The sequence below is a fragment of the Sciurus vulgaris genome (assembly GCF_902686455.1).
Source record: "Sciurus vulgaris genome assembly, chromosome: 8".
In the NCBI taxonomy this organism is placed as follows: Eukaryota; Metazoa; Chordata; class Mammalia; order Rodentia; family Sciuridae; genus Sciurus; species Sciurus vulgaris.
The window spans coordinates 88,287,829-88,307,936 of record NC_136468.1 but is presented as its reverse complement, the minus strand read 5'-3'; the positions used below and the strand labels follow the sequence as shown (position 1 = coordinate 88,307,936).

Below are 20,108 nucleotides of genomic sequence, written 5' to 3'. Positions count from 1 at the left end.
CCCTGGTATATTATGTAACCAAACTGCCCTACTCTTGGTGATCAGATAGGTTGTTGACCACTGGGTTCAGGATGTGATGTCAAGGCACCAGAGAGAGCAGTGGGTTCCCCACTGTCCACAATGCAGCTGTCCAAGAATAACCAATTTTGTTGTGCTCCTCTTCCATGGCAGGCACTTGCTGGATCTGGGTAAGGGTGAACGCACTCCTGAGGCCTGGGGAGCAAAAAAGTCAAACAAGGACCCTGGCTGCAGCTGATAAAGGTGTAGCGCCTGTTCCAGGGAGATATTGAAATTGTAATCTTTGAGATCACGTGACTCATTAAATAATTAATGCAGATCGTCAGGAATGGATCGGAGTCGTCAGGGCCTCACTAGGAATGAATCTCTCAGAAGTGCGACTCCAACTTCCTATTTGATTGTTAAATACATAACCCTCAGATTTATTTCCAAAGGTTTTTAACTCCTTCAGGAAGGCAGGAAACAGTCCTTCAGCGTGGAGAACCGGAGCTGGCAGGCCCTTGCTGGGTGCTGGGGATTTTTTCTGCAGGGTTTCTGCGGGTCCAAGGAGCGCGCTGCATCTGGTGAAACGTGAGTTCGGGCTCGAGCTTTTTGCGGTCACATCCTGGCTTTGGTGATGAAGTGGGACGGATGCTCAGACAGTTGGTAATGTTCTGATTCACGCTGGGGAAGGCTGCAGAGATACCACAGGACGGGCGCACGGCTTTGTTCAATTTTCCCGGCGTTCATAAATCACCCGCGCCGGGCAAGTGAGGGAGCAAGCAAACGCCAAAAACGTAGAGAGAGGCCACAGCGGCAGTGGCGACCATTGCAGAGCGAGAGACCTAGGCAACATCTTTCTGTAACTCATTAGTCTGAAGGATTTATGGGGAACAGCAGCCATGAATATTAGACTTGGAGATAAAGAAATAGCAACAACAATAATAACTGCAATACTCCTAAACCTCGAGCAGGGTGGTGGTGGTGTAGGGTGGCATAGTGGATCTCTTTCTGGGGCGAAGTTGAGTGGCAAAGTGCAGGATAGCTGAACCCCACCCTGCTCAGGGTCACACAGGAGCCCTAAAGCCAGGGGCACTCCAATTGAGGACACCAGTGAGAGTTTGAACAAGAGAAAGGGACTCTGCGTGGTTTGAGTCCCAACCACCAGAGTGAGGTGTGAGTGGCTGTGAGTCCACTGGTGGCAGAAAGCAGCTGCCAGTTTGATGCTCAGCCTGCTAGTGGGCTGTGAAGTGAGGGGTCAGGGGACTTGTCAGCTATTTGGTGGTCCCTCTCAGTGTCTCAGCAGGATTACATGGATACAAGACAGACAGGAGGGTGAATTTGGACCAAGCTGGAATGTGGGAAGTTATCTAGGTCTGGATGAAGGAGTAGTGGGTTCAGGGTTAGGGTTGTGGAAGCAAATGCCCTGTGGAGTCCTAGCAGAGGGGAGAACTTCTCACAGCCAGGGCCCAGAGCTCTGGGATGATTCTCTGTTCCTTCCCTAGCAACTCTCACCCCAGAAAGTTGGATGAGGACTCCACAAGACCACCTATTGCTCATAAGGGAGCCAAAGAGAGTTGCAAATATTGTTAGGTGTGAGATTGAAGTAGTACTGCAGGGTTGAGCCAGCTTGTGGCTGCTGTGCAGGGCAGGGCAGGACAGAAGCAGGCCCTCTGACCTAATACTGGAATATTGATATTGCCCAGTGCCCTGACCTTGCCGGTTTCCAGCAGCAGTGTTTGGATGGCTTTGAGGAGTGGGTGTTTGGGTAGTTCTGCCAGCCCACCAGAACCAAGAAGTGGCCAGTCTAGTATTTGAATGAACCAGAGGACAAAACCTCCCAAGATTGCTTCTGGTCTGTGGACTGAGCTGGGGTCTGATTTCGCGCCAACAGAAATGAACACTATTAGTGAGGTTTCTGGAGAGTCTGTGATTGAATGCTTCCAGACAAGGCTTCCCTTTGTTAGCAAAAGAAAATAAAGCATGCATTCACATTCCCCAAGTTGGGGTGCCTGAGGAGCTCTTCCAGAGGAACCAATGCAACCAGCAAAGCTTCTTCCACCTTCCTGTCTTCCTTCTCTGTCCATTTTCTTCCCCCTCTTCTCACTCCCAAAAGAAAGAAAAAGGAGAGAGTGTGGATGTGGAGATGGAGTATGTATTTATTTAACAGAAATAAATCACCATCTTCGGGCCATTTGTAGACTGGAACATTTCGAGGAGCTATGAACGTGTCGCATGGACGAGTGCCCTGGCGACTCCTCCGTGTCGGCGTCACCCCCAGGGCCACCCTGGCGCCCGCGCAGGCCGCATTTCCAACTCCGGTCCTCCGACTCCCTTTCTTCGCAGCGACCATTCACCCTCTGCTGTTTATTTGTCCACAGACCGCCTGGACACCGGAAAAGGAGATTCCCTGAGCGCCTGGAATTGGAGACAATTCCTTGTTCAGATTTAAACATCTTTGGAGGTAAGCCGTGCCAAAACTCTTCCCAGAGTGGGACTTTGCACCAGGCGTTTGGGAGGAGTTTATCCTCCCCAGCTCCTGGCAACTACAGCTGGTTGAAAGAGGTTCTGGTCAATATTTAACTTCTGACGAGTTTTGGAGCTGGCTTCCCTTCAGCTGCACGCCCCGACAATGCTGGACTTCAAGCAGACAAAGAGTCTGCCCCAAAGCCAGCGATAAGCCGAAGGAGTTCAGCGGTTGCAGAAGCCAAAGATGGGGTGGAGGGAGCCAGAAGGGTTGTTTGTTGCTTCCTGCAAACCCCAGACAAACCACACACGGAACTGCAAGGTAAAAGCAAATAGAGGCCATGGGCGCCGCGGCCGGCCGTTGCGTGGGCTGCTCCCCTTGTCTTCTGAGGCAACTGCGCCGGGGTTCTGAGTTTGGAAATACCATGCCAGCTCTTGGTTGAGGAAACTTGTCTCACTGCTTTGCCGTTTGTCTGATTCTTTTGCCTGTCCACGAGAGAAGTTGCTGTTTTCTGAACGTGTAGGCCTTTGCAGGCAACGGATCTCCTTCAGCTTTTCATCAGGGCTGACCCACGGTTCTTCATTCGGGAAAAACTCCCGTCTCCTATTCTCAACGTTTTCTTTTCCTATTTGGAACAAGGGAAAACTCTTTAAAATTCTTTTCAAGTTCTGACTTAATTTGTTCTCTTAGTTTGGGATGCAGGGAGGTAATTACTGTGGTTTATTACCTTGTAAAAGATCCATAAATTATGTGCCTATTTGGGGGAGGGGTGCTGGAATAGCTTTTAGAAGCTTGGAATGAACAAATGAATTTGCTTAATTGTTTCAGGAATTACTTATTTTAAAAGAATTTTTGAAATTTTGTTTTCTATTCCTTAGGTCTAAGTGTTCCCCAAAATTTGCTTCCCAGATAGATATCAGCTTGTTAATTAATTGCAACATGCTATTCAGTGGTGGTATGGTGCTCTAGATAAAACTATTATTTTATCAGATAGGAGTAAACAGAATAATAGTAACTAGGTTATTTTCTCAGCAACCATATGCCTGTTTATATCAAATACAGATGGAACTTTTCAGGAACTTGCAACTGGGTATATATATATGATTTGCATCTCTGCAAACAACAGAACTATTGCAGGTATAAATAGCTGCAGGAGTTTGGGCTATGTGTATAACATGATACACGCATCCAGAGAACTTGGAGCCCATTTATACTACGGTTGCACCCACAGGGAATATTTCACGTTAAATGGTGATCTATCATCTACACACACACACACACACACACACACACACACACACAGTGGGCTAAGAGACCTGATGCTAAGTAGCAAAACCAACAAAAATGTTGAGTGTAGTTTTGATAGAGAAATCAGATTGCAGTATTTGAGTATAGATATAGCTAATCTGCTAACAGCCTTGCAAATATTGACTGAGGGTCTGTATCCTTGCTTGCCTGCTCCTTCCAAGCCAACTTTCTCCCTATTTTGGTTGGTGGACTGGATCCCAGCCTGGTCAAGTTGGAGGCTAGTGGGTGAGTGGAGGGGTATTGGTAGCTGAGTTTTAAAAGGCTTATAGCTTGGCTCCAGGAAAACAGAATTCAGAGTGGTGAAGGAAGATGCTTAGCTGTTGGGTCTTCTGTGAGTTGCCCAGCTCAAACTCTCTCTTAGGGAAGTCATTTTCACCTCAAAAGTTAAATTTCCTTTGACTTTCTTTCTCCCTTCTCATCCTACCAAATTACTGCATCTCAAGTGGTTCATGTTAATTTTTAAACAGCAGTTGGATCATTAACTGGGATAGTAGCAGCATTGAGGCTCTAGGATAGAGCTGATACGCCTCTGGGCCCTGCTGGCATTAAGGTTTATCTCTGAAGCAGTACCAGTGCCTTTTGCCATTGATTTATGGCCTCAAAAGTTTCAATTTGCCCAAAATTGTTCTGAGAGTTCTAAACGGGGTCCCTTTTCATCTTTGAGTCAATGCTTCTATAGAAACTGGGGTGGGGGAAGTTGTCAGCAAGAGGGCAATTCTTCCAAGTCCCTTCTAGGATATCTGGAGTGTTCAGTGTGAATGATTGGGGTTCATAAAGTGCAAGGGGCAGAAGAATGAATGGACTAAGTCACTGAGGAACAGGAGAATTCATTTTGGAAATCAACCATGATCCCATTCCCCATCTCCCAAACCTGAGAAAGGCAGGTTTTCACTTTGGGTTCTCAGTTTTCAGCTTCTGATTTAGGTCAGATGTGGGAAAGGTCACATAGAGGTCCTCTTCCAGCTATACCACAAACAGAACCTTGTGGCAATACTGCCACCAGTTTTGGCCAGGGCTCGCTTCTAAGGGCTTATGTCTCCTCTTTTATTGCCTGATCTCCCCCATGACCAGGCCCCCTTACTTAGGGCCTTACAGTCTCATCAAACTCCTGTTCCCTTTCAGGAAAGGAAGGAAAGGGAGCAGCTTGCAGCTGCTACAATTGAGTCCTCACACTTAGAGATAACCAGCTCAAGATACACTCTCAAGAAACAAAAGAATATGGCTTGAGAAGCCTGCTGGCCTCACAGCACTCAAAGTTCAAAAACTAAAACCAGAAAAGGGAAACTTATTAGACAGCTCATGGAGAGCTAAAGTATTGAAATGAATGGGGAGTGTCACCAAGCAAAAGGCAGGAGTTGGGGTAAAGCCTGGGGGGCAGCTTATTTGTTTTAGCCAGGTTCTTCCAGAACAGAATTGGTTCAATTCAGTTTCTGCTGATAGATGTGGAGTTGTCTTAGGGAAGGTAGACAGACCTTCCTGCAGAGAGGGTCCTAAGTTGTCTTGTATATTAGCTCAAAGGCCCCAGTGAAGGTTGGTACCCTCCACCAACTCTTGTAGGAGCAATTAGATCATTTCCCCTTACATTTTTCTTCTTTAGAAACTTACGATTTCAGGTATCACTCAGCTATGCACTAAGGAAATGTATGCAGGTTTGACTAGGGCATTATGTCCCTCCAGATTTTTCAAAACCTTGACTCACTACTTTAAAGTCAAGCGCGTCTTTGCTAGTGGGCTCCCATTGAACAAAATTGACTGGAGTTGGAAAAGAAGTTTTAACGCTTTGTCAGGTAATTATATGCCTTTTTGGTGTCTCCAGTAGATGTGGTATATGGTGTGGGTGTTACAAACTCCACTGGTCATGATAGGCTAGTTGTTTTGGGGTTCAGCTCTTGCCTTTCTATATGCTGGCCTGTGGGTCAGAGGAGACAGGGAACTTGGGAGTGCTGGATTCAGTTTGTCCGTGGTGGACAGGAGGTCATAAGGAAAGTTAAGTGAACTCTCAGAATATGGATAGCATTGTTGTCCCCTTGTGTTTGGAGCATGTATAAAGAAATGTAAGTGGAGATAAGCAGCCTTGTATGACATGTATGTGTGTATGTGGTGGGGCGGCCTCCAGCGTCCTAATACTTAGTACTCTTACTGACTACTGGTTAAGGTCCCCCATTTATCTTTCCCCAAAGCTAAATGTTCTGCTTGGAAACCTAGTTCCTTCAGTGATTCCCTATTTCAAATAAAAGGATTTAAGTTGACGTATGACCACGTGAGCACATAATACAGCACATTATTGTGGCATTTGGAGTGAAGACCCAGGCAGGCTTCGCCTGTGATTACGTTTTCTAGATTCTCTACAGAGCGAGAGCTTTCCCCCACCCCCACGTACCTACCTCCTCCTTCTCCTTCCCCTTCTCCGGAGAGCGCTCTTCCAGCGGGTTGCAGTTTTCAGCGCTCATGGAGCGGTTCTAGGCGAGCTAGCTGATGGGACTGGAGGCCACACCAGGAGGATGGAATTTATTTTAAGGTATTTCCGCTGATTGTTCATATCTAGAGTGAGTTATAGCTGTGAGAGACAAAGGTCAGGCGAGGAGACCCTGGCTTATGGACAGGACCCTCAGCCTTTCTCTTCCTTTGTTTCTCTTTAGGAAACGAAACCATTTGAAAGATTCAGTAGTGCCTCAGACACTGAGTTTAATTCCCTGGAAAGTGTTGAGGGTTGAAAAGAAAGGGGTACTTGGGCGACTAGGTGGGCCCAGTAGTCTCCAGTGTGGGGGTGGCTTTGTCCACCACAGGACTGGAGTCCTAGGAGCTCAGCCTCAAGCAGAGGGAGGGTCCTGAAGTGCCCCGCACAGGCCGAGGTGGCCGAGCACAGAGCTGGAGGGCAAGACCTCAGGGAAAGGGTGGGGGACGAGTGGAAGAGAAGGGAAATCTCTCCTGGGTCAGCAGTGTTTGCCGGTAGGGATGGAGGGTTAGGGCTGACCTGGGCAGCCTGAACAGATGCAAGAGGAAAATCGATGGAGGAAATGTACACATACGCTGCCATTTTATTGATGATGCTTCCAGCCACTTTGTTCAGTGCTGGGTTGCAGGGCACGCTTCCCCACTCGCCAGGACCGAGGGAGCGCCATTGTTTCCCGAGCAGAGCACTGAGCACCGTCTGCCTGGGAGGGATGCAGAAAGACAGCTCAGACCTAGGAGAGGCTTGGGGTGGTGGTGAGCATGCTGATTGCCTGGAGGTTGGGTTATTCTCACATTCTGAAGGGAGCTGGGACTGGGTTGCGTTTCATCACTGGGTTCAGTGTGGGTACTCCCTGAATGCCTCCAAGCCAGATTGGAGAATTTATGAACTAACCAGTGTGCCCTGAGTTGGACGAAAATCTGGAGGCAGAGTCCTCAGGAAGCAGGGGCAGACATCTCTGGCTTCAGAGCCCCAGAAACAGAGCTGCTGCCAGGATGGAGGAAGATAAGAGTTAAATTGTGCATCCAAATTACAGGGAAAGCCTGGGCTAATTAGGCTTTGGGGACCCCACACTCCTGAGAAGAGTGGAGATTCCTTGGAAAGGTGGAAGAAATTCCACTTTCCTCTGCTCCGCAGGAAAAAGGATGCCTATGAGGAGTCAGGAATTGGGTTTGCCTCTTTTAGTTTTTTTTTTTTTTTTTAATCTCATTTCCTAAAAAAAAAAGAAAAAAAATCAAATCAGGCTTCCCCTACTTGAGTGGAATTTACTTCCCTAGAACAGAAGGGCTGATTCTACTCTTCTCTGTGCCGGTCCCGGCGGTAACTGTTTAACTGAAGCCATTTCAAGTGCTCTAAAACACCCCTTGGAAATAAAATGTAAGCTTTAATTGCTGTTCAATTACTTGTCAGCATTTCATATGATTTATGACCCAGTTCTGGCGCATTTTTGACCCAGTTAAAGACTCATAAATAATATAGTTTCACTAGAAAGAATGAGAAAGGGAATAGAGGTTTGTTAGAGGCATCTTTTTATTGTCGCTTCAATGCCAGCAAACAGAATAAATATCTAACGATGGACTCTTGAGCTGGTTCTATATAAAAGCGTGCACAGTGAGAAGAAGCCAACAGCTGCTTTTATGGAGCATGAGTTGGTTTATCCTCCCAGGAAAGAACTAAAACCACTCCATTATAGCTAAACTATTAGCTATTAAAAAGGCCGACCCCCCCAAAATGCCAGCCTCACTCTCACAGGCAAGTATAATTCCTCAATAACTTTTCTCCCCATTCTGAGATTTCAATGCCTCTTCTTGCCAACAGTCACCCCTCACCTTCTTCCCTGGTTGCACAGGTAGCCTTGGAGTCCCTATGGCTCTCTCAAAGATATGCAGGACATTTGCCTTGCATGGTAGAAATGTACCACCAGGCACCTTTGTTGCTCCAAGTACTCTTCTGAGAAAATTTTTTCTTCTTGTCCCCCTGGAAGAAAAATCAGGAAGCATGGGGACTTGGGATGAGTTCCGGGAGTCAATGGGTCCTCTCAGCAAAGAGAAGCTTGGTGAGTTGGAAGAAGCCCGGAGAATTGTTGAGGGATTTGCCTAGAAAGGGCACAGCCGGCCACGGGGGATTTCTGAAGGCAGAAATCGACAAGCGTATTTTCTTTAAAAAAAAAAAAAAAAAACCCAAAAACAATAACAAACCAACAAATAACCTCTGCCGTTACAAATTTTCAATCATCTCGCCCGCGCTTGCTCCAAAGCCAATCCTTTGGATTTCAGAAGAGAAGCATGAGGCCCGCGTTCCGGGATGCCAGACCTTAGTCTTGAAGTCAGAGCCCCACTTCTGTCTGCAGGGGCCCGTGACTCAGAAGCCACCTAGTCAAGGGCGGGTGGAGGCCCCGATCCGGGCTGAGTTCCCACCCTAGATCTCCCAGGGCTCCCGCCGTTCTTTCCTCAGGTCCAGTCTCCGAGGTTTTCCCGGCTTGGTCTTGGCGTCCTGGAAAGTATGGGTTCTAGGCGCCCCAGCCCTTGCTTGGGCGCCCGCGGCCTCCTCGGCCCCCTTGGCCCAGCCCGTCCCCTCCCGGGGCAGGTTCTCACAGAGAGCTGGCCTTCCCTGCAGCTGGCCTGGCTGAGAGGGCGGTGAGAGTCGCGTCAGCAGTTTGGAGGAGAAAGTGCGGGTTGATTATTGACCCACGCCTTCTTTCTTCAAATGCCATATCCGACTCGGCGGGTTTGAAGAGAAAATGCCGCGGAGCGGATTTTTGCGGCCGACTCTCACCTCCTACGCGGCCAGCTCCAGCTTTCAAGTTGCGCCGCTGCAATATGCCATAAGGAGCAAGTGTTTGCTGTTTTGTGCTCTGTTTACAGCTTTGGGGCGCCGAGTCATAAATCTTGCCTGGCCATAAATGACAAAAACCATTGGTATGCATGAGGCCACCCTGGCCCAGAGTGCTTTTTGATTTCTCCCTTTTCCCCTGGCTTTGTTTTTGCTCTAAGGTGACACTTTGGCTCCCTGACAGTTTAAACATACTACTTATATTTTTAACACCTTTCTTTGAGAAGAACCGGCCGTTGACGCCTCGGCATTGCACCAAAGCTCCCTTTCTCTCTTTTTGCCACACTCATACCTTTGCAGAGTTTGCTTCTGAACCTATAGAGCTCGGGGAAGCTTTGGGAGGAATACCATCCTCTTTAAAGTTATGCAATATTGCCAGGCAATCTCGTGCCTTTTCTCAGCTCTCAGTTCATAGAGGAAGACCACTTCAGTAGCGGCGGGGTGCGGGGGCACATCAGGCATGTCCATTTGTGTTGGGGTCAGAGTTGTATCTGTCTTCCCTGTAGGTGAGCGTCATGACTGTACTGTCCAGTGGGCACTGGAGAGCTGGAGATCTAGGTCGTTAGGCACCCTTGTATGTGCCTGAGCCCAGAGCTCCCATTTCACCGCTGGGTCAAATGTACATGTGCCCCAGGACACTTCCCTCCCGGCTATCAAGAGGCCAATAGTTTCTGCCTAAAAATATAACCCAAGAGACCGGATGGCTGTTGGGGAGGTCTCTGGAGAAAGGTTGGCTTTGGGGTGCCAGGATCGGGAGTGGCAGGTGAAGTAAACTCCCAAACTCTGGGGAACTCATTTCTGGTTCTCTCTTTACCTTTACCCGGCAACTGGAAATTACTAGGGGAGAGGGCTGTGTGTTTCTCAAACGGATTCCTAAGAAATAGAGCCCGGCAAGAGAGCCCCTTTGTGAGAGCCGTTTGTCCTCATTAGCATAATTTTCCTGGACTTTAGTGACGCCTAGGAACGAGGAGAGGGAGGGGTGGGGGAGGCTGCCCTCCTCCCGCCGCCGAGCTCCCTCTCGATTCTATCCCTCCCCTCGCCTCAGCCCCATCCCCCACGCCGGCCCGCGCTTCCCCTGCCGCCTTGGTCTCCCCTCCCGCCCGCCCCCAGCACCCCCACCGCACCCCCGACCAGACGCTGCTCCGCGTGTAATATTCATAAGAAACATACCCAAGTCGGTGCCACTAGCCCAGGCAGAGCCCCGCGCTGCGCTAGCGCTTATCTCCGGGCCGCGGCTGCTGCCCTCGGGAAGGGCAGGGGGCGGGGGTGTGGGGGAGGGGTGGGTGGGTGGGGGGTCCAAGCCGCCCCAGTCCGCCCTGGGCGAGCCGTGCCGGAGCAGCGAGGCGACCACGCTGTGTGCGGCGGCGTCCAGGCCTTGGGGTCTCCCGCCCGCCCGCCGTCTCGGCTGATGCTGAGGGTCGGTGCCCATCCCGCGCCGAGGGGACCCGGCCGGGCAGCGGAGCCGGGCCGGGGGCCGGAGCCCGAGCCTGCGCTCGCGGCGCTCTTCAGAAGTTAAGGTAAGCAGGGGCACAACCGGCCGCTCAGAGCGCTGAATGGCGGAGTTTACGTCTCGGTGATTTATAGCTGCAGACTTAAATCTCGGTTCAAGAAGAGTTCACAAGCCGGAGCTTCCTTCCCGGCAGTGACTGATACCCTTACACTTCGAGTTCAGGCCGCTTTCCCATCCCCGCCCCCACTCTCCCCTCTCCCCTAATCTCGGCCTCAACTTTTCTGGGTCGGGGAGGGAGCGAGGGGGCAGGGGACGCAGGGGCTCTTTCTCCACGGTCTTGCTCAAACTCGGGGTGAGGGCAGGCTAAGAAAGGGATAGAAATGGAAAGAGGGGACAGTATCAGGAGGAAGGAGGTCGAATTTGGGCATACCTTGCAGAGAGACAATAGCTCTTGTTTCCTGCGCTCGATTTAGCCTCTTCCACTCTCCTTCAGCTCCTGCACCTGGGGGTTATTGTCCAGAAACAGATCTTTGCAGAGGAATCTCCCTCCACTCCCAGTCCTTGCTTGGGGGTACGAAGCAAAGTTTCCTGGCTGGCAAATCTCCAACTTCTTTACTAGGTTGGAAACTTTGGGGACTGAGTTATGGGAGAATCCCGTGAGGTCCAAGGTGATTGCGGACCTCAAACAATAGGAAGGACTTTGGTGGGATCTTGGTGTTGAACGCATATTTAAGTTTATGGGGGCTGTCATATGCTCTTTGGTTTTTAAAGGTATTTTCGTTATTTTACAAGACAATGCACAACCTGATGAAAAGGCTTAAGTAAGCCGCAGGCCCGTGTAGTTCGTGATAATGGATTAGCAAATCACTAGAAATATTGCATGTTCAAAATTAATTTTGTTTTATCTAATATCTTGCTGTTCAAGTGTCTAGAGTAATTTCTTGACCTGACGTTTTATTGTACACAAGCCTGGTATCTAAAAAATTTATAATGCCAGACATTAACACTGTCAAATGTAATAGGAACTGTTTTCAGTGAAAGAACAGGAAACCAAGACAGTAAATTGCTATTCAGTTTTAAATTTTATTTTATCCTTTATTTGCTTTCCATCACGGTAGCTGTACGTCCTTATCTCTTTCCAAAATAGTAACAATACTCCAGGGCTTATGATTATGTACAGTAACTCCAGATAAGTGACGCTTTAATTTTTAATTGAGGTTCTGGAAAATTAATTGTGCCTGTTTTCCAGATGTTGGTCAGATTGTTGGTTTAATAATGAAATCTAAAGGAGTCCATTATTAAAAACAAAATTATAATCATCCACTGGTAGATGCTTATTAAATTATTTTTTCTAGTTAACATCTGCTATCCTTGGAAAACTTGAATAATATCTGGGATTCAGTATACGTAGTTGGAGCATGAAGTGTAAACCATCTTCTTAAGGAATTGTCATTACAATGTTAACAGTCAGATGGACTTATATTTTGAATGTGTGAGTGTGTGTGAATTTATGCAACTCATATGGAACTTTTCTTGTTGAGAACTAGAGGTTAACCATGTCAAGGTTGAAAACAAAGAGTAAATGTAGATTTCACTTCTGCGAACTAAATAAAAAAGGGTTAAGGTTTTCATTTGCTTTTTAGATTTTTGTTGCTCCTCACCTTTTCTTTTTTTCCTGGTGGTGCTGGAGATCAGGGACTCTTGTAAGATAGGCAAGTGTTCTACCACTGAGCTTCATTCCCAGTCTTTAGTGTTATCTTTTACTTGTTGTTTCTGAAAGAGGTAAATAGACCAAATAACAAATATCAACAACAGCAGCATACAAGGATCAGGAAACTCTGGCAGGATTTTATGGCTTGTGCTTCCATGCCTCGTCCAGAGCCAAATGACCCCCATACATCAAATTACATAGCAGTTTCTAAGACAGAACCTATTATCGTTAAGTTGGAAAGAGAGTTCAAGCCGTGGTCATGGAGATGAACGCTGGTTTTTCAGGTTCCTGGTGGGTTGTTTTTTTTCTCTAATCCATCATGTTTTAACAGGTAGAATTTGATCATTGCCCTGAATAACAGCACCTCAGAAAGTCCAAGACAGTTGGGTCTGGGAACTTGAAACTGGGGAAAGGAGGTGGGGGTGGCTTGCTGCAAAGTGCCTGAGAAGTAGCAGAGGAAAAGAGTAAAGAACTGTCCCTGATTTGAGTTGTGACTTGCTGGACAGGATGATGTTCCTGGTCCCTTCCCTAACATATACACAAACCCTGTGTTCCACCCAAACTTTTATCTTCCAGTTTCTTGGCCATAAGGAGCTCATTTGGAGGAGGTGGGTCCTTTCCCTGAACAAAGGTAGATTGACTGCCTAAAAAGCTCAGCTTCTGAAATCCAGCCTGGTCAGATAAGGCAATTGCTTACAAACCTCTCTTGAGGACAGGAAGGTCCCAGCAGAGGCTGGATGGGGAGTAACCCCACCTTAGGGCTCTTTTTGGCAAGTGTCAGTACTAAAGCGGGGATTCCAGAGGGGAGAATAGCGATCCAAGCCCCCCTTTGCCTTCTGACTGGTTCCCCAAGGTCCACAGAGGGGAGAGGCTTGGGGTCTCGGATGATTTAAAAGGACAGAGATGAAGGGGCACCAACGTTTCTTCCCCCACCCCCGAAAAGGTTCCAGTCTTGTTCTTTCTAGCCTACCAGGCCTTTCTCGTTTTGGACCTTGGCTCCAGAGACTCAGCTTCCAGCCCTCAGTCATTCTCCTTTTCTCTCCCCGGAAAATCCCCCAACTCCAGACGCAAGTTAAGCAAATATTTGTAGCTGCCAGTAAATTCCAGCGGCTTTTTATAGCGCGGCTCCCTGCGCCCGGGGCCAAGTCGTGCTGCTAAATATTGCTGACCACTTTTTCTTTTATGGCTTTCATGTCACTTAGCTATTGAGAGTAAGATGGATTTGCGCGGAGCCCTCACCGCGCTGCGCTTCTTGCCCCCCTCCCAGGTCTGCGACAAGCGGCCATTGGCGGCGGAGCGTCACGTGACCTCGGGGGCGTGCCAATGTGCGCCCTTACGGGTGTCAAGCCCCTGTCAGAGTGTGCGATCAAGATTGTGAAACAACGCGATGCAAAAAGCGACCTACTACGACAGCTCGGCGATCTACGGTGGCTACCCCTACCAGGCAGCCAACGGGTTCGCTTATAATGCCAGTCAGCAGCCATATGCGGCATCTGCCGCTCTGGGCTCTGACGGCGAGTATCACAGACCTGCTTGCTCACTCCAGTCTCCCGTCAGCGCAGGGGGCCATCCAAAAGCGCATGAACTGAGCGAAGCGTGTCTGCGCACCCTGAGCGGCCCGCCCAGCCAGCCCCCAGGCCTGGGTGACCCGCCCCTGCCCCCACCCCCACCTCAGGTGGCACCCCCTGCCCCACAGCCGCCCCAGCCCCCACCGCAGCCCCCTGCGCCCACCCCTGCGGCTCCGCCGCCCCCTTCTTCTGTCTCCCCTCCTCAGAATGCCAACAGCAACCCCACCCCCGCCAGCGCAGCCAAGAGCCCCCTGCTCAACTCGCCCACCGTGGCCAAACAAATCTTCCCTTGGATGAAAGAGTCGAGGCAAAACACAAAGCAGAAAACCAGCGGCTCCAGCTCAGGTAAAGGGGTGCCTTCTGAAGGAGGCTCCAAGCCAGTTCTGGCCAGAGCCAGCAGAGTGTAGAACATTTCCAGAAATCCACTGCTCCCACTCTCCCTCCTCCCTACCCCAAAGTTTTCCAGAATCTTGGCAAGTTAAAGAGATGATAAGGCCTCTGTGTACCAGGAACCCCCAGACACAGACTTGATGGGAGTCTCTCTAGATCTCCCCAAGGGCAGGTGGAGACTAATGAAGTTGGAATCCCTCCGTTCCATTCTTGGAGTTCTGACCTCTAGGCAGAAGCATCCTGAGCTCCACTGTTTCTCTTTTAGCACAGCTCGTGTATTCTAATGAAACAGTGACATCCTCCCCATACTGAAATGTGGCAGAATAAAAGCAGGCCTAATCATCCTCCAAGTCAGAATCAATGCTTTGTCTATAATCAGAGCCATTTTCGCTCCAGCAGATGGAGTGACTGCCTCACCTCTGGGAAGGCTTTGCTCAGACTTAGTACAATGAAGGCAGCCAGGGATTTCCTGAGGGAGGGGATTCAGCTTGTCATCCTAATGGGAACCACATGGGCCTCCTGGAACTGCACTTCAGTGGAGGAAAGGCCCCAGGCCTTGGGCTTCCTGGCATCTTGGTTACCTTTGCCCCTGCCCTCTCTGGTTGCCAGTGCTCTGCTCTAAGTTTGTTCTCAGGCCAGAATTTGGGGGCCAAGGAGGACAGAGGGCACAACAGTGGTGGGCAAAGCTCTGGCAGGCTGCTTAATGACATGGGGAGCCCTAATGGATAGGCCATCATGAACCTCCCCAACAGAAATGGATAGCATCGGTGAGATCTCTTCTGGGCAGAAGCCTTTCAGTTTGGGGTTTCCACTCTGCCCATCTTCTCTGGGTAGTTGGAGAATTGGCCAGCTGAAGTTTCTGCCTCATATTTAGTCATTTAAGGAGGGAAAGAAGATTTGTGAGTGTACATTATGTGTCCCACAGTTCAGATACTGGAAAAGAATGAAGATGGTGAGACCTGCCCACAGGAAGTCTTGTCTGATGGGCCTAGAGGGCCAGTAAATGTGTCAGTGCCAGGAAGGAAATACAGAACAGGAAAGCTAACTGGAGACTTCAGTCCACCTCCCTCTTTGAAGAAGCCTGTGATTTGCTCCCTAGCTGAATGAGGGACCAGCCACCTACACTGTTTCCCCCAACCAGGAGAGAGGACAGCACCTAATTCCTATTCCTCTTGGGGGGGGGGGGGCCCTAACAGATGGAAGGATCTTTGGGTCCTGGAGAAAAGAGAGGCCAGGCTGGGTCAGGAGCTGGGCGGGGCCACACGCAGCCCCTGACGTGCTCTTCCTCTCTCTGTCCTGGCAGGAGAGAGCTGCGCTGGTGACAAGAGCCCGCCTGGGCAGGCTTCATCCAAACGCGCGCGAACGGCCTATACGAGTGCGCAGCTGGTGGAACTAGAGAAGGAGTTCCACTTCAACCGTTACCTGTGCCGGCCGCGCCGGGTGGAGATGGCCAACCTGCTGAACCTCACAGAACGCCAGATCAAGATCTGGTTCCAGAACCGCCGCATGAAATACAAGAAAGATCAGAAGGGCAAGGGCATGCTAACGTCGTCGGGGGGGCCAATCTCCAAGTCGCAGCCCCGTGCCCCCTGGCGCTGGCGGCTATCTGAACTCTATGCATTCGCTGGTCAACAGTGTCCCGTATGAGCCCCAGTCACCCCCGCCCTTCTCCAAGCCCCCACAAGGCACCTATGGGTTGCCTCCAGCCTCCTACCCTGCACCCTTGCCCAGTTGTGCCCCACCGCCACCCCCACCCCCACAGAAGCGCTACGCAGCGGCGGGGGCCAGCGCAGGAGGCACCCCTGATTATGACCCGCATGCTCATGGCCTGCAGGGCAACGGCAGCTATGGGACCCCACACTTACAGGGAAGCCCCGTCTTCGTGGGGGGCAGTTATGTGGAACCCATGAGCAACTCCGGGCCGGCACTCTTTGGCCTAACTCACCTCCCCCACGCCACCTCTGCTGCCATGGACTACGGGGCCACTGGGCCGCTGGGCAGCGGTCACCACCACGCGCCGGGGCCAGGGGAACCACACCCCACCTACACGGACCTTACTGCCCACCATCCTTCTCAGGGAAGAATTCAGGAAGCACCCAAGCTCACCCACCTGTGATGGTGGGCTGGGGCTGCGCGCCAGGAGAGTCCCCCGCCCCTCCTTTTTCTTTTTTAAAAATGTATTTCCTGCCCCTGCCTTTTTTCTCTCCTCCGCACCCCTTTCCCCCGTTTTGTTTTTTCTGGTAATGCATTTTTATAGTTTATGTGACGTAGCAATTTTGGTTGCTGGAATGGCTGTCAGTATCAGTAGCGATATTTATCTCTTCCCGCCCCTCGCTCGGCCACTGGCCCTGCGCCCTTTACCTTCTCCACTCTTTGATCAGAAACAGGGTATATGAACAAATTTTCTAGTCGAGTTTTCAAATGTGAATTTGTTCGTACTTTATGGTTCCCGAGGGGGAGCGATTACTTTTTTTTAATTATTTTTTTAGTTTTTTAAATTGCACTTCTTGTAAAGAGCGAGAAAAAAAAAAATCAAAGGCGCTTTGAAACAGGGGCTCCCTGTACAAGGATGACTAAGTGTACGTCTTTCCGTGTGTGTATGCTGGTGAACAGTCAGATTTATTTATATTTTTTTTGCAAGCATTGAATAGTCTAAGTTTTAAATATTATTTATCCCCATCCGTTCGTATTTATATTAAAGAAATTCTGTACCCTGATTGTTCAGAAGGTTTCTTGGGCCTTTTGTTCAATGGTGTATTGGCGTACTTATAAAATTTTTATTTGAAAGGGAAATATAATTCCTTGATAAAACGGTAATGATGCAATAAAACCAGAGAGGATCCAGCGTTTGAAAACAGTGATTTAGGTTTGTAACATCCGGCGAAACTGAACAACCAATCTGTAAACGCGAAAAATGCTAGATTTGTTTTGAGAGTTCTACATTCCTTGCTGCTCACATTCTGAGAACAAAACAAAAAAAAAATAATAAAGTTTTTATTCTGATTAACATCCGTGTTCAAAGGGGTTCTTTGGCCGAAGATGGGTGTCTGCGTGGACTTCAGGCGGAGGCGAGCTGGCGGAGTAGGCCGCAGCAGCCTACCCAGATCCTCAAGCTTGGGGCCTGGCCAGGCGGCTCGCCTGAAAGCTCAGCGAATATTCGGGGAGGCAGTCGGGGTTCCTGGTGGCGGCAGCTCCGGAAAGGCTGTGCGGCTGGGCTGCTTGGTTCCCAGCTGCCGCGGAGGCAGGCGGAGGGGCTGGGGCTGTGGAGCGTCCGGTTGTCAGAAACAAAGGCAGCTTGGCCGAGAAGCGGCGGGGGGCGCACAGGTGCCCCGCGGCCGCGCGGAGGGAGAACGCAGGGCGGTCCTCCAGTGTTCTTCAGCTCCGGTCAAAGCGGAATAGCCAATTTCTTAACCCCGTGAATCACCAACCGTGCAGAAGATGCAGAACTCTTTCCAGGAGCGTTCATTCTCGTGTCTCCTTCGCGGATGCTTCGCAGTAGATTATCGCGCCTGGAGAAAACCATCTCACCCAAAATCGCCACGCAGAGTCGAGAAGAACCAAAGGAACTGAAACTCCCCCAGACCTCAAGCAAAAGGGGGGCTAAGCTCAGGGGAGTCTTCCTGAGCCCTTCCTTGGACTGCCTGAATGCTGGCATCAGTTTCCTCGTGGAATTTAGTATTTGCCATTCTCTGGATTTATTTCCTCTCCTTCGTCCCTCCCAGCTTCCTTTTTATGGCCTCAGGGGGAGAGGGAGAGAAAAAAGGAGATTGGTATCTTTCTAATAAAAATACAATTGTATAAGTACTTCTTTCATTTGATGCTACGGGAGCTTAAATATTACATTTCCACTCCTGGATTTAAGATAGAGCTGCCTACTGACTGGAAGAGGCAAAGGCAGGCACAGTAGAAGGAAATATTTCCATCTCCTGATTAAAGAATTGCTCAGAGAAGGATCTAAATTTAAAAAATGCAAACCTTAGAACTGTATCCCCTATCATCAACCTCCTCAAAACTGGGAGTGAGGAACCGCCCGCGTCTGGGGATCAAAGCTTCTGATGTGAGAAATAAGCCCCATCCTCCCTGGATTGTGTCTTTCAGAGGCAGAAGTGAAAAATGTCGCCATTTTGTTTGCAATCCAAAATATCCATCCTTATGGCCTTTATCATTCTCCAGAGAAGTGCCCTCAGAGGATCCTTAGAAGCAGGCACTGGAGCCATTTCTGGGTACCTGCTAGGTCCCAACGAACTGCTTTTAGGTAACCTTTTCTCCTTTTAAGAAAAAGAAAAAGGCTCGGAGGATGCAAAGCCAGACAGCTGCAGAGAGCTGGGTGTTTGCACCCAGAGGTACTTTCTCCATATCTGTCCTGCGGCTTCTGATATATATGTTTTCTTTTCAAAGAGTTTGGTCTGTGGGGAAAAGGTCTTGCTCCCCCCACCCCAACCTCCCTGGGGAAATACGATCAGACCTCAGAAATGTAGAGGCAGGAAAATCAGTCTTTGTGAGGATTGGAGCTTCCACCTTTTGGTTGTTCCTGCAGAGCAGATTACAGGAGTCTTTAAGTAACTGTTTTAGAGACATGTGTAAGTTACCTGGGAAAATAAGGAGCAGTATCTATGGAGAAGGAGGAGGAGGAGGAGGAGGAGGAGGAGGAGGAGGAGGAGGAGGTGAGAATAGCAGAATATGAATCTCCACGCAAGGATGAAAATCTTACCGGGTTACCACTATTTGAAACATTTCTAAAAAAAATCTACTCTAGCTGAGGGAGGAATGGTTTAGAAGCGTCTTCCTTCCCTCAGGGCAGAAATTGTAAAATGAGAGCCTAATATGATTTTCCATATCTTGCCACTCTAGGCATTCATTTTGGCTTTCAAAGAAAAAAATACTGATCACATCCCAGCTTTCTAGATATTCAAAAGAAATTCTTATTAAAATATCTCCTGAGTTAAAGTAATAGATTTGGGGACTATTTCAGTGTTGAGCAGCTTCAGAAAAGCATTTTCTTCCAGATGGTATTTGAATTAAGGGGGCTGAGACAGGCAGAAAGCTCTCACCCACGCAGTGCCTGACAAAGCCCAGCTATATAGAGGTAGTGCTGCTCCCTCTCTGCATCTCCCCTCCCTTTCACCCCTCAATATTTTCTGATAAAAGCAAATGCCAAAAGCCGCCATCCCCAAATCCACAAAGCACCTTTCCTAAAAGCAACCCTATAACCCTTCCACTGACAAAAAAATATCTTTTAAAAGACTAGTTTTTCCTTGTTTACTTGCGTTTCCTGCTCTCCTCTTTGCTCGGCCACATTTGATCTTGGAAAGAGCTCGAAGCTGAAATGTGTTCTTAAGGGCCAGAAGCTGTCAAGGCTTTTGGTGAGCAAGATTGATCGTGCCCAGACTTCCTTCAGAGCTTTGTTTGGAATAAAAGCAAGAAAACTGAAAAACCTCACATTTTCCAAAATAGCATCTCTATCTGTAATGCAATGCCTCTTGGCTAGTCGAGGTTGGAGGCCACTTTAATATCTCATTTCCAACCCAAACCCCCTTTGATGCTGGCCTCAGAGACAGAGTTCTGCCCTTGCTTCTTGGTCGCCTCTTCTTGTTTTTCTATGGAAGATTTTTCTCCCCCACCAACCTCTCTCTCCTTGGCCATCAGAATGATTTATTTTCCTGCCACTGATGCCTGCCGGCCTAGGGGAGTCTGATCACTTGGTCCATTTCAAAGAAAGCAAAAGCAAATCACCATCCTCAGGGTTTGATGGGGAAAAGAAGTACCTTCAGATCTCAGTCTCTCTCTCTCTCTCTCTCTCTCTCTCTCTCTCTCTCTCTCTCTCTCTCTCTCTCTCTCTGCCTCATGCCCTCTTTTTGGCTTGTGGGCTTTTTTTTTTTTTTAAGTTGTCTTTTAGTACCTAAAGGTGTTATCTTTTCAACCCTCCAGCACTG

General features: G+C 49.1%; 2 protein-coding genes and 2 long non-coding RNA genes across 5 annotated transcripts in view; 2 read left to right on the top strand and 2 right to left on the bottom strand.

The window, feature by feature from the left end:
- Positions 1-2,335: 2,335 nt before the first annotated feature.
- On the top strand, positions 2,336-16,892 carry HOXA3 (homeobox A3). The gene is given in 4 exon segments (XM_079151147.1): positions 2,336-2,461; positions 13,485-14,130; positions 15,479-15,729; positions 15,731-16,892. Coding segments are annotated over 3 exon segments (1,338 nt in total). The 5' UTR covers positions 2,336-2,461; positions 13,485-13,604; the 3' UTR covers positions 16,292-16,892.
- The window catches only part of HOXA1 (homeobox A1), a 28,662-nt gene continuing 11,014 nt past the window's right edge, over positions 2,461-20,108 (top strand). For both annotated transcript variants that reach the window (XM_079151149.1, XM_079151150.1), the window contains exon 1: positions 2,461-2,785. The gene's annotated coding sequence lies outside the window, so the exon portion shown is untranslated. The remainder of the gene's footprint in view (positions 2,786-20,108) is intronic.
- Positions 2,780-10,216, bottom strand: LOC306668099. Its single transcript, XR_013765748.1, has 3 exons — positions 6,802-10,216; positions 6,157-6,329; positions 2,780-3,089 (listed from the first exon to the last, which is right to left on the bottom strand). It is a non-coding gene; the product is annotated as an uncharacterized lncRNA (long non-coding RNA).
- On the bottom strand, positions 16,818-20,095 carry LOC306668100. The gene is made up of 2 exons (XR_013765749.1): positions 19,439-20,095; positions 16,818-18,786 (listed from the first exon to the last, which is right to left on the bottom strand). It is a non-coding gene; the product is annotated as an uncharacterized lncRNA (long non-coding RNA).